General features: G+C 47.4%; 2 protein-coding genes across 8 annotated transcripts in view; one reads left to right on the forward strand and one right to left on the reverse strand.

Moving 5' to 3' along the window:
• LOC148501315 (cytosolic beta-glucosidase-like) overlaps positions 1 to 14,764 on the reverse strand; it is a 123,469-nt gene extending 108,705 nt beyond the window's left edge. For 2 of the 7 annotated variants that reach the window (XM_088450623.1, XM_088450620.1), the window contains exon 1: positions 14,651 to 14,764. The gene's annotated coding sequence lies outside the window, so the exon portion shown is untranslated. Of the gene's footprint in view, positions 1 to 13,348; positions 13,692 to 13,819; positions 13,898 to 14,650 lie in introns of those variants that run through there. The other 5 variants (XM_088450621.1, XM_088450618.1, XM_088450624.1 and 2 more) reach the window with 4 other exon arrangements.
• The window catches only part of ADGRA3 (adhesion G protein-coupled receptor A3), a 62,151-nt gene continuing 57,566 nt past the window's right edge, over positions 13,441 to 18,025 (forward strand). Inside the window, exon 1 of the mRNA XM_088450617.1 lies at positions 13,441 to 14,197. Within this exon, the coding sequence (XP_088306743.1) occupies positions 14,010 to 14,197 (188 nt within the window). The 5' untranslated portion in view covers positions 13,441 to 14,009. The remainder of the gene's footprint in view (positions 14,198 to 18,025) is intronic.

Below are 18,025 nucleotides of genomic sequence, written 5' to 3' on the forward strand. Positions count from 1 at the left end.
TTAAATAGGCGAGAGACCACCCTGCAGCACCGCACCGCAAGGGCTTTAGCAGAAAGAACAGGGACAGTAATAAAGCTGACAGTTTAGATGAAGAAAAGATTACAGGCAGCAGCGCTAGCACAGTCACATACAATGCAGAGAAATAACAATTCCTGCACTAACAGCGCTGATCACTCAACTACACAGACACAGGGCCTGGTAGGACACAGCGCTGCATACACAGACCTGACCACAGCGGAGGAGAGGTATGCGGGGGGACCCAGACCACGATGCTTCCGTCCAGCGCTTCCAGCAGCGTTCACCATGCGTTCTGGAGAAGATGGCCGCCGAGGAGCAGAGAGGAGGCTGGCCTGGGGGAGGAGCGCTGCCACAGGACCAGTCGGCAGCATGCAGAGAGGGCTGTGTGCAGCGGGGGAGGCGCCGGCTGTGAGACAGGGAAGGCGCGCTCCCCTGGCATGCATTTAACCCCTGGGACGCCGCAGCGCTACCGCTCTGCTGCGGTCCGCTGTCCCAGGGGGTAGTGGAAGCGCAGGTTGGTCGCCTGGCTCCACGCTGCAGCCAGTCCCCAGGGAGCCCCCTGCCTGGGGAATTAGGACCATGTGATCAGCGGGGACCCACCGCGGGACCCCGCTGCTTACCTCTGTCCCCCTTGAATCCGGCCATGGTCCGGAGCATCTGGGGTCACCGCTAGCTGTGACCCCAGACGCCCACCAGCATCCCCGGATCAGTACCGGCGTTCTGGTACCGGCGGGGTGTAGGGAAGACAGCATGGACGTCAGGACTGACTGTCCATGCTGTACATCCAGTTGTGCAGCCACAGCTGCATGAAGAATAAGCTTCAGGGGCTCTTCTAGCCCCCACTCCAACAGGTGCACCCGACTCCGGCCGGGCACCAAACTAAACTGAGGTGCCTTGGCCCGGGGGCGGGGTATAGGAGGGGGACCTAGTGCATCCTGGGAGGCTGAAAGCTTAACTCTTTGGTGCCCTGCGACTGACGTCACACCTATACCCCAAGGTATCCTGTGGATACCCTATGGACCCTGAAGTAGAAAAAGGATTTGTGAGTGGCGCCCAATGATTAATCTCATAGCTGTGCATGTGTACAATACCTCCACCCTGACTCCTCCAGGCTGTCGCGCAAAGCAGATATAAAGGAATGTCTAGAATTAAACAGTCCTTCACATTTGCTTTAATACACAGGGGGAAATCAATTCAAAGTGATGTAAGGCGGCGATGCCCAGCTACGCACATATCGGCCATTTACTGTAATGCCAACATTGCAAGTTTTCCCTCACACCTCAATAGGTTGCGAGGAAAAATTTGTGTTTCTGGCACGCTCAATGTGCTGTTCTGGAATGGCACAATGAGCTCATCACTTTCAATTGAATTTCAACCATATACCCTAAGAAATGTAAATAAAAACCCAGGTATTAATTGTGCAGCTACATGACAAACACTACTTAGGTGGTCACCTGCATTAATGCTACTGACATAACACTTATATACACAAGAAAGGAAAGAGAAAGGCCAACCACAAGGTTTTCTACTAAAGCAGTGTGTTATTTAACATTATTGGCTATTAAATGGCATATATATGGAAGATATTAATGTCTAATTACTAACCATCATTTGCCAAGTGATATACAGTCAGGTGCATAAATATTGGGACATTAACAGAATTTTCATATTTTGGCCTCTATTCACCACAACGGCTTTGAAATGAAACAAACAAGATGTGCTTTAACTGCAGACTTTCAGATTTAATTTGAGGGTAATTACATCCAAATCAGGTGAACGGTGTAGGAATTACAACGGTTTCTATATGTGCCTCCCACTTTTTAAGGGGCCAAAAGTAATGGGACTATCAACTCAAAAGCTATTTCATGGACAGGTGTGGGCTATTCCCTCATTATTTCATTATCAATTAAGCAGGTAAAAGGTCTGGAGTTGATTCTAGGTGTGACATTCGCATTTGGAATCAGTTGCTGTCGACTCTCAATATGAGATCCAAAGAGCTGTCACTATCAGTGAAGCAAGCCATCAATAGGCTGAAAAATCAAAACAAACCCATCAGAGACATAGCAAAAACATTAGGTGTGGCCAAATCAACTGTTTGGAACATTCTTAAAAAGAAAGAACGCACCGGAGAGCTCAGCAACACAAAAAGACCCGGAAGAATTATTTCCCTGGTGAAGAAAAACCCCTTCACAACAGTTGGCCAAATCAAGAACACTCTCCAGGGGGTAGGTGTATATGTGTCAAAGTCAACAATCAAGAGAAGACTTCACAAGAGTGAATATAGAGGGTTCACCACAAGATGTAAACCATTGGTGAGCCACAAAAACAGGAAGACCAGATTAGAGTTTGCCAAACAACATCTAAAAAAGCCATTACAGTTCTGGAACAACATCCTATGGACATATGAGACAAAGATCAACTTGTACCAGAGTGATGGGAAGAGAAAAGTATGGAGAAGGAAAGGAACTGCTCATGATCCAAAACATACCACCTCATCAGTGAAGCATGGTGGTGGTAGTGTCATGGCGTGGGCATGTATGGCTGCCAATGGAACTGGTTCCCTTGTATTTATTGATGATGTGACTGCTGACAAAAGCAGCAGAATGAATTCTGCAGTGTTTCGGGCAATATTATATGCTCATATTCAGTCAAATGCTTCAGAACTCATTGGACGGCGCTTCACAGTGCAGATGGACAATGACCCGAAGCATACTGCAAAAGCAACCAAAGAGTTTTTTAAGGCTAAAAAGTGGAATGTTATGCAATGGCCAAGTCAATCACCTGACCTGAATCTGATTGAGCATGCATTTCACTTGATGAAGACAAAACTGAAGGGAAAATGCAAGCAGGAACTGAAGACATTTGCAGTAGAGGCCTGGCAGAGCATCACCAGGGATGAAACCCAGCGTCTGGTGCTGTCTATGCGTTCCAGACTTCAGGCTGTAATTGCCTGCAAAGGATTTGCAACAAAGTATTAAAAAGTGAAAGTTAGATTTAGGATTGTTTAGTTTGTCCCATTACTTTTGGCCCCTTAAAAAGTGGGAGGCACATATAGAAACCGTTGTAATTCCTACACCGTTCACCTGATTTGGATGTAATTACCCTCAAATTAAATCTGAAAGTCTGCAGTTAAAGCACATCTTGTTTGTTTGTTTCATTTCAAAGCCATTGTGGTGGTGAATATAGGCCAAAATATGAAAATTCTGTCAATGTCCCAATATTTATGCACCTGACTGTATATCATTGTTCAACAGACAGAGAATGTGATATGATTGTTCCAAGTCAGCTTATTACAATAGCTTCACATTTGCAACAAGAGGTACATTACATGGAATGTTTACTTTTGAGCAATAAATAATCATATATTCATACAGTAATAAGTTGCTGATTGATTATATTTATTAGACATAGCAAACCGTAAATATATAAGAATGTATCCACTGCTAAAAAAAAAATGAATAAAAAGCCTCATACTAATTCCCAAAAGCAATGAGATGGTTTTATACAATGTGTTTTCTGTAGAGCAGGTGTGTGTTTGTTCAAAAACAAATCTAGTATTTACAGTGCATACGGTAAGTATTCACAGCGCTTCACTTTTTCCACATTTTGTTATGTTACAGCCTTATTCCAAAATGGAGTAAATTAATTTTTGTCCTCAAAATTCTACACACAATACCCCATAAAGACAACGTGTAAAAAGTTTTTTTTGAGATTTTTGCAAATTTAATAAAAAATAAAAAAAAACTAAGGAATCACATGTAGATAAGTATTCACAGCCTTTGCCATGAAGCTCAAAATTGAGCTCTGGTGCATCCTGTTTCCACTGATCATCCTTGAGATGTTCCTACAGCTTAATTGGAGTCCACCTCTGGTAAATTGACAGTGCATGTCAGAGCACAAACCAAGTCCAAGGAATTGTCTGTAGACCTCCGAGACAGGATTGTCTCGAGGCACAAATCTGGGGAAGGGTAAAGAAAATATCTACTGCTTTGAAGGTCCCAATGAGCACAGTGGCCTCCATCATCCGTAAATGGAAGACGTTTGGAACCACCAGGACTCTTCCCAGAGTTGGCCGGCCGTCTAAACTGAGCGATCGGGGGAGAAGGGCCCTGGTCAGGGAGGTGACTAAGAATACGATGGTCACTCTGTCAAAGCTACAGCATTCCTTTGTGGAGAGAGAACCTTCCAGAAGGACAACCATCTCTGCAGCAATTACCAATCAGGTCTGTATGATAGAGTGGCCAGACGGAAGCCACTCCTTAGTAAAAAGCACATAGCAACCTTCCTGGAGTTTGCCAAAATGCACCTGAAGGACTCTTAGACCATGAGAATACAAATTCTCTGGTCTGATGAGACAAATATTGAACTCTTTGGCATGAATGACAGGCGTTATGTTTGGAGGAAACCAGGCACCGCTCATCACCAGGCCAATACCATCCCTACAGTAAAGCATGGTGGTGGCAGCATCATGCTGTGGGGATGTTTTTCTGTGGCAGGAACTGGGAGACTAATCAGGATAGAGGGAAAGATGAATGCAGCAATGTACAGAGACATCCTGGATGAAAACCTGCTCCAGAGCGCTCTTGACCTAATACTGGGGCGACTGTTCATCTTTCAGCAGGACAACGACCCTAAGCACACAGCCAAGATATCAAAGGAGTGGCTTCAGGACAATGCTGTGAATGTCCTTGAATGCCCAGCCAGAGCCTAAACTTGAATCTGATTGAACATCTCTGGAGAGATCTGAAAATGGCTGTGCACCGACGCTTCCCATCCAACCTGATGGAGCTTGAGAGGTAACGCAATGAGGAATGGGCGAAACTGCATAAAGATAGGTGTGCCAAGCTTGTGGTATCATATTCAAAAAGACTTGAGGCTGTTATTGCTGCCAAAGGTGCATCAACAAAGTATTGAGCAAAGGTTGTGAATACTATGTACATGTGATCTCTTAGTTTTTTTTTTTTTTAATTAAATTTGAAAAAATCTCCCAAAAAACTTTTTACATGTTGTCATTATGGGTATTGTGTGTAGAGTTTTGAGGACAAATATGAATTTATTCCATTTTGGAATAAGGCTGTAACATAACAAAATGTGGAAAAAGAGAAACGTTGTGAATACTTTCTGGATGCACTGTATGTGAAAGACGAGTATTCGAGAATTTTCTTATGTATGTGAGGAAAACCTGTCTGTCTGGCAGACAGGGAGCGTGATCGGGGGCCGACGCACGTTTTGCAAGAGGCTTTGTAACTGCAATTAGCTCCCAGCTGTTACCCTCCGTTATTACATGTAATAGCCAATGGGTGTTTATTATGTATCAAGGGCGAGTCCCTGATTTCGGTGTGTCTGAGGGAGTTATCCCATAGTTAGTAACATTGTTATCAATGTCACAGTATGTACTGGTTTCACAGACGTTTATCCAATGGAATAGTGACATTGGGGGTGATGTTTCAAACATTAGAGATAAAGGGGGAGATGTATCAAGCCTTGGAGAGAGATAAAGTGGAAAGAAATGTACCAACCAATCAGCTCCTGTCATTTAAACACAGCCTGTAAAATGGCAGTTAGAAGCTGATTAGTTAGTACTTAATCTCTCTCCACTTTATCTCTCTCCCAGGTTTGAAACATTTCTCCCAATGCTATTTATGCAGCAATATATACTAATGATTCTTTGGAAAAGGAATTATAGTTATGTATCCACTATGAATCTCTTTTTTATTGATATAGTGGTGAATTATTAGCATCTTATGTTGCTCTTTTCTTATCCAATTTTAAAATTAAAAACTTTCAGAATCAGAATGTAATAGATTTGTTATAGCAGTCCTGGTTATTCATCATCATACTTAAAAAAAAAAAAAAAACATTACTGTATTTTGTTACTCTTGAAGTTTAATGTGGCTATAGATCAGGGCTTGACAAATTTTTCTAAAACCTAGGAGCCAGAATAAAAGTGTAAGAGCCAGACCCCCCTTTCCCTCAGGGCAGCATTACTGAGCACCTACGCCCCAGGCAACCAACCCCCATGGCCACACCACTAATGGGGTACCCCAGGTAAATCACCCTCCCACAGTTAATCCGCCTCTCCAGGCAACCAACCCCCAGAAGGACCACCCCTCCGCAGCCAAAAAACCACAGGCAAGCAAAGCCACCACTGGCAGTGGGCGAACTAGAGAGAGGTGGGCCCAGATGCAAGAATATGCTTTGGGCACCCCTATGCAGTGCCCCCAGTAGTGGTCCCCCCTATGCAGTGCCCCCAATAGTGGTTCCCCCCTATGCAGTGCCCCCAGTAGTAGTCCCCCCTCTGAAGTGCTGCCAGTAGTAGTACCCCCTCTGCAGTGCCCCCAGTAGTAGTCCCGCTATGCAGTGCCCCCAGTAGTAGTCCCCTCTATGTATTGTCCTTAGTAGAGCCCCCCTATACAGTGCCCTAGTAACACCCCCCCCCTTATACAGTGCCCCAGTAGCAGCCACACCCCCTCTGCAGTGCCCCCAGTAGTGGTCACCATATATAGGTACCCTTTAATCAGTGCTCCCAGAAGTGGTCCCCCCTATGCATTGCCCCCAGTAGTAGCCCCCCCTTGTAGTGCCCCCCCTTGTAGTGCCCAAAGTAGTAGCCCCCCCTTGTAGTGCCCCCAGTAGTAGTCCCCCCTTGTAGTGCCCCCAGTAGTAGTCCCCCCCTTGTAGTGCCCCCAGTAGTAATCCCCCTTGTAGTGCCCAGTAGTGCTCTCCCCCTTGTAGTGCCCCCACAGTAGTGCTCTCCCCATTGTAGTGCCCCGAGTAGTGCTCTCCCCCTTGTAGTGCCACACGTAATAAAAAAAAAAAAAAAAGAACACTTACCTGGATCCCCGCTCCCACCGCCACCATCCGCTCCTCTGTTCGTCCTCCCGGGCCGCTCTGCATTATGGGAGAGACGTCATGACGTCTCTCCCATTACCCACTGCAGGAGCCGGAAGATGGAGCGGCTCCTGCAGTGGGCGCAGCGGCAGTCAGTGAGAGTCTAGCAGACTCTCATTGGCTGCCACTCAAAACAAACACACAGCTGCCGGCGGCTGTGTGTTTGTCAGTCACTGTGTAGCGCTGACCGAAGTCCGTGCGGTGCAGTCTGTATCACAGAGACACAGACTGCCCGCGGCCAGCATGACGCTGCGGCCCGGGGGGCACATGTCATCCTGCCCCCCGGCCCAGCCCGCCACTGACAACAGGGCCCGGGGGTTGCTGAAAATCTGGTCGCCAGGCAACCAAATATGGTCGCCATGGCGACCTGGCCCCCGGGTTTTGTCGAGCCCTGCTATAGATAATTTTTTATCTTTAATAGGTTCAAAGATTAAATCATTAGTGTTATTAAAATAGTTGCATAGATTGATGTTTAATATGATAAAGTGGCCCTAACTAATATGTTTGCCACTTATAACCAGGGTAGTAACTAGGGGAGTGCGAGTGGTGCCGCTGCAGAGTACTGTTGGTGGCACCAAAGCTGCCCCATGGTCTCTGCATCCTGCAGCCAGCGTCACTGCTGCTGCGCCGCTGGATGCTCCAGTACCCTGTAGAGTGCGCCAGCGGTGCACTTGTCCTTTAATGGCGCTGGTGGCCCTGCCCCCTCGGCATGAAATCATGCAGTCGGTCGGGTGCGTGGTCAGCACAGGGCACCATAAAGCCCCGTTACAGCTCTGCATATAACATTTAAATACAAGTGACCAGGGAGACTCCCTGACATAGCGGCAATCTAGCAATCTCCCTGCCTGGCTAGGTGAGGGAAAGACTGTGAAGATGCAATCACTCACCCCCCCACCATAGAGGAAGCATTGGGAAGAAGAATATGTGTATGGTATGGATGTGTGTTACAAGAAATTTAACGCTGCTCTCCAGCCCTCTGATGGCTAGGTGAGTGGCTGTGTGCCCACAAATGTTTGACGATTCGAGGGGCACATGCCACATCTACATGGATTTAGAATTTTTGCTGCCATCAAGTAGCTTCTGACATCTAGTGTCTACTCCACTAGTGGCATGTGCCTATTTCTCACTAGCAGCAATAAAAAATGTCCTGGTATTATATTTCAGGACATATCTAGTTGAAAAGGGACCCATGCCACTTGGTCTTCTAGTGGTTTAATAAATAAATAGTGTCTAATAACTAGGGATGTGCAGGCTCGGATAGGTTCGAGTTTGCACGTTGAGTTCGGATTTTTCCCTCCAAAAAAATGGAACTCAGAAAGAGGCAAAACGTCATCTTGCATGGACGAACATCATCATTCCTGGACTTTTGTCGTGCGCATGCGCATTAGGGCACCATCGACCCACTTGCGAGCGGGTCTGAATTAAGCCCTCAGTGTATATCGAAGTGCCCTTAATCCCAGTATATTGATGGAAAGAGAAGACCCTGTAAGTCTGTCCAGAACCACCACTCCCAGCCTGTTAGGATGGCATCTGTGTTGGGAATGGTCCAATTTACTACTAACAATTGGCAACCCCTGTTCAGATTTGCATCATGTAGCCACCACTGGAGAGACTGTCGGGACAGCAGAGATAATCTGAACAGCTGCATGTTTAATCGAGGGTGTGGCTTCACGCATCGATGAAGCAATTGGTTTTATAGTGAACGGGAACTAAATATGGCGAAAGGAACGGCTTCGAAAAAAAACGCCATTTACCCCAAAATCTGTATAGCCCTGAGAACTGATATATGAGACATCTGTAAAATGGTCCTTATTTTGGATTGCAGATCCTGAATCTTTTCCTGAGGAAGAAACGCTTTGTGACACTGGGTGTCGAAGAGAAGACCCAAAAATACCATCCTCTGAGATGGAATTAAATTTGATTTGGGAAAATTGATGATCCAGCCAAATGTCTGGAGCATGTCTAAAGTAATCTAAAGATGTTGTTGCAATATGGCTATTGAAGCTACCCTTAGCAACAAAGCATCCAGATAAGCTAACACATTTATGCCCCCACTCCTGAGTAGGGATATCATGTGTGCCATAACCTTTGTAAAGACTCTGGGAGCGGTGGCCAAACTGAATGGCAGAGCCTGAATCTGAAAATGCTGATGCCCCACTGCAAACCGCAGAAGATGCTGATGACCCCTCTATATAGGTATATGGAGGTATTCATCCTTGATATCTATGGAGGCCAGAAATTCCTCTTCCTCCATGGAACAAATGACTAACCTTATTGACTCCATCTTTAATTTTTCTAAATGGAGATAAGCATTTAACCTCCTGATGTTGAGAATGGGACGAAATGACCCGTCTGGTTTGTCTAGCAAGAAAAGACTGGAGTAGAACTCGAGGCCTTGCTGTAGTACCGCAACCGGAATAATAACACCGGATTCGGAGAGCGCAGAAATTGCCTGTGTTAGAGCCGCCTTTCTGCAACCATCCACAGGGAGAGGAGTGGAAAAGAATATTTTAGGAACAGGACCCTCCAAATCCAAAATGTATTTCCTGGTTACTATTTGATTTACCCAAAAATCTGGATTGGATTGAATACAAGTTTCCTGGAATTTGAGTAAGCGACCTCACACCAGAGGATGGGTCCCAGTCCCTTGACAGTCATGTGGATTGACCTGCTGGCCGGGGACAGCACGTCCCCTAAAGGTCCCTTTTCGGGGACCCCTAGGGACATCTCTAAAGGTCTGAAAGGAAAAAAACCTAGGAGATTTACAGGAATGAAAGGACTTTTCCTCCTTTAACCTGAGAAACAATTTTAGTCAATTCTGAACCAAACAAAGAACCTCCTTCAAAGGGCAATGCGTCTAAAGCATGCTTGGATTCTATGTCTGCTTTCCATGTTTTAAGCCATAAAGAACGCTTGGTGGAAATGGCCAAAGCTAAAATATGAGACTGTACCTGAATATTATCTATTAAAGCGTTACCTGTATAGGTTAGAGCTTCCAAAATCTGACCAGCTAAAGAGCTAGCGTCAGACACCTCCCCTGACTGAAAACCAGTGATCATCTGGTTCATCCAGGGATTGATAGCCTTTATCACCCAGGCGCTGGCCAGAATTGGACGCAGCGAGACTCCTGACAAAGTGAATAAAGATTTAAGTACAGCCTCAATCTTTCTATCCATAGGATTACAGACTGTATTGTGGGAATTGCTCAAAAGCAGTGTGCTGGGAAGCAGTATATAAAGGCAATAAGTATCTGTTACAAGCTTACCTACTCTTTGTCCCAGCGGCCCCCTCAGATGTGTGTCTGGCATGGAGAAAGACCCAGGGACTATGTAGTTTGGTGACTCTCTCAGGGCCATCTTTAGAGTGGGATACAGGGTTCACACAAACCTCTATTCCATATAACTCCCACTCTGCTAGTGCTTGTTGCTAGAAACTAAGGGCCTGATTCAGAGCCGGACGCTCTGACCAGAGCGCTCACTCTGAATCAGGGCCCTCCTACCTAACATTGGAGCGGCCTTGAGCGTCCATGATGATGGTCGCGATGGTCAAGACCATCGGGCTTGCGACGAGACCCTGCGGTAGGGTCTCGGTGACCACAAGCTCTGGAGTGATTTTGGCTCTATCAGAGCAAAAAGCACTCCCACTGACATCACTAGTGATGTCAGTGGGGCCGGACCCAGACGGCAGGCGTTCCCATGGGAATGCCTCCGTCTGGCAGCCACGCCCCCGGCACGCCCACCAAAGGGGGCATGCTGTCACTCACCATCGACAGCACGCCCCCTTTGGTGCGAGACCCAAAACGACGGCTACCCTGTCGTGCGCATGCGCACTAGGGCACCATCGACCCGCTTGCGAGCACTCACGAGCGGGTCAGAATCAGGCCCTAAGCGCCCAAACCAAACATCAAAAGAAAAAAGAAAACCTAACTAAAAGATAGGACCTAGCCAGTGCCTTACTCCAAGGCACTAAAAACAAAACTGATCTTAGGGTGGAAGGGGAAAGGTTATATAGGGGGTGGCAGCCAGTTTTTCAATTAGCTAGTGTCCGATTCCACAGCTCACTATACATAACCCAGAAGTAATGGCGTCGCCCAGATAGATGATAAAGGAATACAGACTTCTTAAGACCAGTGACTATTGTTCTCATTAGATGCTGGATGCTAAATATACCCTTTCTAGCGTGTAATAATTCTACATATACTGTACCTTAAAGCCCCCATACACGGTGCGATATAGCAGCCGAACCAATGGATTGGTACGATATCGCTGCTATATCGTACCATGTATGGGCATGATATCGGACAGAGGCCCTGATTCAGAGCCGGACGCACTGACAGAGCGCTCGCTCTGAATCAGGGCCGCCCTTCCTAATTTTAGAGCGGCCTCCTGGCCGCTCGTATAGATGTGGGTGACCACCCACAGCTATAGCGAGCGGCCAGGAAGATGGTCACGATGGTCAAGACCATCGCGACCATTGGGCTTGCGACGAGACCCTTGTGGTAAGGTCTTGTTGCCGTATGCCCTGGAGTACTTTTGGCTCCCAAAAAAATAACCTGGGTCGATTTACCGGGCAATCTTATACCCCTTTTACACAGACTGAAATATCCCGGGTTGATGCACGTGAACGCGCGTAATCCCGGGAATTTCGTCGGTGTGAACGGATCAACCCGGGTCCAGTGACCCAGGATCCGACCCTGCTCCATTGCAGGGTTGAGCGCGGGTTATTCCCGTGTCACCCTGCAATGTAAACGCCGCGGCCCGGCTCACGATGACCAGGGTCTCGCCGCATGCCGCCTGATTGGCCGGCTTCAGCGGCACTTGGAGATGACATCATCTCCAAGCGGCCACTGCAAGCAGCGCCTGGCCGAGCGGCACGAAGCAGCGCACCCCACCCGCTCTCCCTGCCTCCGGACCGCTGCAGGATAAGGTAAGTGGGTCGCGGAGGGGGGAGGGAGGGGAAAAGCGCTGCTCACCGTCGCCGGGCAGTTCTGACCCGGGCCAGGTGTGAACGGTGCAGAATCGGGCATGGCCCGGTCGGCGCCGCAGTGTAAAAGGGGTTTGCCCCGGGTCTGATCCGGGTTGGAAACGTGTTCCAAATCCCGGGTCAGACCCGGGGATTTTGGTGTAAAAGGGGTATTACTCGGGTTGAGAGCAGGGTTGAAAACGGGTTGTTCCCGGGTCATGAGGCAGTGTAAACAGGTGCTACCCTGCTTACTTGACCCGGCTAGCTCCCAAAGATGCTGATTGGAGCTTCTGGGGCACCGGCAGATTATGTAATTTGTCAGTGCCCTGCAGAGAGAGACGCACATGAAGCCATCGCTTGCCTGCCTAACCTCCTGCACCACAGCAGCCTGACCAGCAGCCACAAACGCAGGCAGGCACACAGCCTGCCACAGCCAGAACAGCAACCTGCACCACAGCCACAAACGCAGGCTGATACACAGCCTGCCACAGCCAGAACAGCAACCTGTAGCAATGCTGTAAGCAGTCCCCACCCCTCTCTTTTGTTGCCTTTTGTGACCATCTTTGTCAGACCTTAAAGCAGACCATTTTTAATGACTTCTATAGAGAAAAGCAGGGATTACCCAGCTTCAGTGTAAACGGGGCTAACCCGGGTCGAGTTGCAGTGTGAACGGGGTCTGAAGCCGAGTTCGACCCGGGATTGACCAGTGTTCAATTTCTAGGGTCGGACCCGGGATTTTGGTGTAAAAGGGGTATAACTTTTCTTTTTGCCATTTGTGTCTGTGCCATGTCAAATTAAAATCGTGCACAATCATGTAAATGTTGTTCCAACCGCCAACGTTCCACAAATGGAACATATGTCCATTCTATTCTATATAGCGGCTAGAAACATTGCATACAACCTTAAGGCGCCCATACATCTGCAATTATATTGGGCAAATTCCCCATTCCCCTGACGCAGGGGCAGATTTAATTTATTTCCCGATCTCGACAAAAATATGATAGGGATCAGCAAATCGGGGATATTTAACATGAAGAATTTAACGGATTCCACGACGGATCGGCTATTACCAATGGCCGCCGATTGGAGGTTCCGGTTCGATCGGGGAAATGGCTGACAGATATATGGGGGCCTTTAGAATCAATCTAAAGGTACCATATTAAACTTTAATAGCAATCTGACTCCTGGGGGTAAATTTACTAAGGTGACAGTTTTTAGAAGAGGAGATGTTGCACATAGCAACCAATCAGATTCTACTTAACAATTAACTTGCATATTCTAGAGAAGATAATAGCTAGAATCTGATTAGTTGCTATGGGCAACATCTCCAATTCTAAAAACTCTCACTTTAGTAAATGAACGCCCTGGTGCAGAGGGTAAAGGTTAATAAATTGTACAGACAGAAGTATATACAGCACAGGGTGGAATACGGAGCACCAGCAGTAACTACTGGGACTGGGATGCTCCTATCTGAACTTACTACACGGGGCTTCTCCTCACGGTATAATGGTGCACGCACCGCGCCGGTCCCGTTCCCAGAGTCACAGCCCCACTGTCCCCCCCTCCTTCCCGCCGGCGGCATGTCTGAGCCTGGAGAGGAGGAGAGTGGGGAGGGGGCGGGAGAGGAGCCCGGGCCGGGGCCAGGGATGACGGTCTGAACGAGGCCAATACTGAGGTAGCAGCCGCCGGGACCGTAATGTGAGAGTGCACAGACAGGAGGTCTCATCCGTCCCGCCCTGGGGCCACAGGCAGACGACGGCAGCACGGACCTCCCAGCACAGAGACCACCCGGTAACTAGAGACCCCCACCCGCCAGGCTGCGCCCACTCCTCACAGACCCAGCCTGGAGTCCGACAGCAGCCCGCCCCCAACCAGCCTGGAAGAACCCCGACCTGCAGCAGCACTCGCACCCCGGGATTCGTGTTACCCCCCCCCCCTCTCTCTCACTCACTCTGATGCTGGGGTCTGGACCCCCGCCCGCAGCAGCCAGAGACCACCACACACACCACCCTGTGTACAGAGCACCCCCGGTAATCGGAGACCACCTCCCCCCTCCCCTCATTGGAATAGACTACTCCCAGTACCCGGCCAGCAGCAGCACGTAGAGAGCAGACGAGTGGCCGCAGCCCGGGCTGGCTATAATGGAGGCCTGGGGCCTGTCCCTGCTGGTCGCCGTGCTGTCCGCGGCCTGGGCTCTGCCCCCCGGGTGTAAGCAGGACGGGAGGCCCCGGGGCACGGGCAGAGCTGAGGCGGGGAAGGTGGTGTGCAGCGGACTGGACGCCGGTAGGAGCCTTTCCCTGGGAGCACTGCCCAACCGGACCGCAACACTGTGAGTACCGCCTTGTTCCATAGCTGGGGGACCAGAAGTCCCAGCATGTATTCCTGCTTTTGTAGTTCCACTGCAGCTGCAGAGCCCCATGTTGCTTCCTCAGGCCACTAAAGTTTGTTGTTTACATTTGGCATGGTGTCATGTAGCAGTGTAACTACAAGTCCCAGCGTGTCTCTCAGTCTGGAGCATTAATAAGCCACCCTTGACCATAGGAGCCAACTATGATTTCATGTGCTCATATTAGACCCCCCCCTCTTTAACCCTTAATGTGCCTGATATATACCAGGCAGAGATATTGGTAGTGGTGCCCAAGCACCGACAGACCTGGGTTCAACGACCCCTACCAACTTGGATGACCCACCTGAAGTGGGGCATGGGCGTTCTTTGTGTTGCAGGTTGTCAGTATTGTTGTTATATGTGCTGTGGGTATTATAGTGGGCACAGCATACATACCTGATGCCAGGTGGACCACCCTGGTTACTGTAGTGTAGCTTTCCTTTGCTGTCTCTTCTCTGTTGTCAGAGTTACACTTTGTACTCTTCTCCTACCGCACCTTTTAGTATTTTATGGTGGCTGATATTGTGAGATCCCAGGGTCCAGGGAAGGCTATATGGGGCATGACAGCTGGCCTTACTGTGGCACACACATAGTACAGTAAACACATAGCTAACAATGCACATCTGTTCTGGAAGACTCCCCTTAGGGTAAACCAAAGTGCACTATTGTAAACTACACTTGCACACAATCTGTACAGGGCACCATAGCTTGTTTTACGGCGATGTTTGTAAATTTCTAATAAAATCTTGGGTCTGTTTATTTATTTATTTTTAAAGTGTCTTAGTCACCCTTGTTATGCATTATCCATAGATGTTCTAAAGTGCCACACTGATTTGTTGTACTTTTTTTTTTGTGTGTGTCAAGGAGATAAATGTATCTTCTCATCCAACTAGCAGCCTTTATTACATCATCATCATTACTTTGATTGCGTTTTAAGATCTATCTGTCACCTACACTGCTTCAATGCCTGAATAACAGCCATAGAATAGTGTTTACCATAGTGGTGCTTTGTATATATACAATTTATATATACATATACCAATTCAGGTTCTATGTTGTCTTTGAAACTAGCATTGATCGATATCTTCAAAATCAGGTGAGTTGCCATTGTAATGGTGTAGAAACGTTGGCAATGGCACACCAACTCGCCCCCCCTCGTGGCCCGATCTCACCGATTTTTGTACGTAGCCCCTAAAGAGCTGCGGTCAAAGATCAGCTAGTCCGTAAGTGTAGCGTATAGCCGCCTTTTCTTGCTCTGCAAGATGACTCGTGGCTAATTGAATCAACTCCATAGTTTTAGTTTCTGTACAAAATATTTAATACTGCTTAATGTAAACTGTGAAAATCAGAAAATGTTACCATCAGCTTCAAGTAAAATGGCCCCTTGATGAGCGACTGGTGGCCGTGGCCCGCAAGCCAAAAAGGCCTGTAAAGTGTTTTTTCTTTTGTAGGCATGATGTAGCCTTCCACGTGTACTATTGGGAGGTATACAAGAAGCCTTATATGACTGTTTTTATATATGGTTGTTGAACACAAAAGGCACCTACTGCACTAGCTCTAATATCCGTCTTTTTATGTGTAATCAGTAAACTGGCTTCACCCATAGTGTAAAAAGTGCACTCCACACTTACACTATGTAAGGTTTAAATAACCCATGGAAAGCAACAGTTTGGAGTATTTTTATTTTAGTTATTTTTTGTTAAATCTTATGGCAAGCAACCTGCTGGTTATGTGGCTCTTGATGCTGGTGGATTGCAGCGTCCATATCTTATGGAAGCACTCTCATTCAGCTACTATGTAGGGTGTCTCAGAAACATGGGTTACTGCAAATGTTGTCATTTTAAAATGAAATGGTCTTTGAAAATATCTCAAGGTTATTTATAGTTCTTTGCTTTACTATGGACTATACCAGTGGTTCTCAACTGCAGTCCTCAAGTACCCGCAGCAAGTCATATTTTCAGGATTCCTTTGATCATGCACTGGTGAGTTGATCTATTTTGCTGGGTCAATAATTATCTCCCATGTTTTCCCAGACAAAAATCCTGAAAACATGACCTGTAAGGGGTACTGGAGGACTGAGGTTGAGAACCACTGCACTATACTGTAGGCTTGCAGATCCGCCACTTATTAATCGTAACTCTTGCTCATGTTAATTAGCCAGACGGAGGCTATCTCTCCCATAGACAATCACTACACTGGTGATAGAAAGGTTGTAAACAATTTAGAGTTATCTTTTTTTATTCCTGTGTGAGACTGATTCAGGATATAACAGATTAGCATTGTCTAATTTGTGACCTATCTTTTGTCCCCTGCAGCCTGTTAACTGAAGGGAGGCAACATACCTGCATTCCATCATGGAGCAGAGTGGTATCATAATCTGCATCCAGTTACATACGGGAGATTATTATTATTATTATTACCAGTTATTTATATAGCGCACACATATTCCGCAGCGCTTTACAGAGAGTATTTGCCCATTCACAGCCCCAGTGGAGCTTACAATCTATATTCCCTATCACATGTGCACACACATACACACTAGGGTTAATTTGTGTTGGGAGCCAATTAACCTATCAGTATATTTTTGGAGTGTGGGAGGAAACCGGAGTACCCGGAGGAAACCCACGCAAGCACAGGGAGAATATACAAACTCCGCACAGATAGGGCCATGGTGGGAATCGAACCCACGACCTCAGTGCTGTGAGGCAGTAACGCTAACCATTACACCGTCTGTGCTGCCCGTAATGTACTAATGCTGGGTATACACTGACAGATACATTGGCCGATCAATTGATCAGCCAATATGTCTGCTGCACGTCGGCCAGTGTGTACCCGCGATATGTTGGTGAACATTGTCGTATACGGACGTATCGCATTGTCATTGTCTCGGCAGGTGTGTACGGGCGGTCGGCAGGCCGCCCATACACACACAGCGGCAGCCGCTCGATCTGCAGATATATCTGTCAGGTGTGTACCCACCTTAAGCCTCAGAGAGAGATGCAATTGTGACAGATTCAGGGATCTATGTACTAAGCCTTGGATGAAGATAAAGTGAACGGAAATAAAGTCCCAACCAACCAGCTCCTAACTGTCATTTTTCAAACACAGCCTGTGACATGGCAGTTAGGAGCTGATTTGCTGGTACTTTATCTCCGAGCACTTGATCTCCATCCAAGGCTTAGTAAATAGACCCCCAAAATACCAACCAATCAGTTCCTAACTGTCACTTTACAGGCTGTGTTTGAAAAATGACAGGAACTGCTTAGTTGGTACTTTGGGCTCCATTTATCAACTAAGTTTTTTTTTATATCTGATGTTATTCAGCATTGATGTTCGGCATTGTTTTTTTTTTTTCTTTACCTGAATTCAACAGTGACCTGCTTACCAGCGAGCGGTAGTAAAAATCAATCCGGAAATGCTGTTTCTCTTTTCCTAGCTGCGCTGGCAAATGAAGCAGTCTCTCTCTTTTTTTTTGCCCTGATTTTGGCACATTCGATGTGTCTGGCCCCCCAAGCGGATGCGCAGTGCATTTGACTCAACGCAGAGGATTACGCTATTACAGCCTCAGACAGGTTTCTACCTCTTTTGAGGCTGTTGTCAGGAGACAGAGCAGCTGCACAGCTATAAAGAATTAGAACAGATTGAAAATAAATGGAGTGGTGTAGCCAGGACGTGGCTGCCGGCGGTACAGGTGACCTCCCCGAGGCTGGGACACTTCCAACCACCGTGTAATTATACAGGAGGCTCAGCCTTTGGACTACGTGTGGCACC

This window comes from Taudactylus pleione, unplaced genomic scaffold, assembly GCF_031769625.1.
Source record: "Taudactylus pleione unplaced genomic scaffold, aTauple2 ptg000520l, whole genome shotgun sequence".
NCBI classification, from domain to species: Eukaryota; Metazoa; Chordata; class Amphibia; order Anura; family Myobatrachidae; genus Taudactylus; species Taudactylus pleione.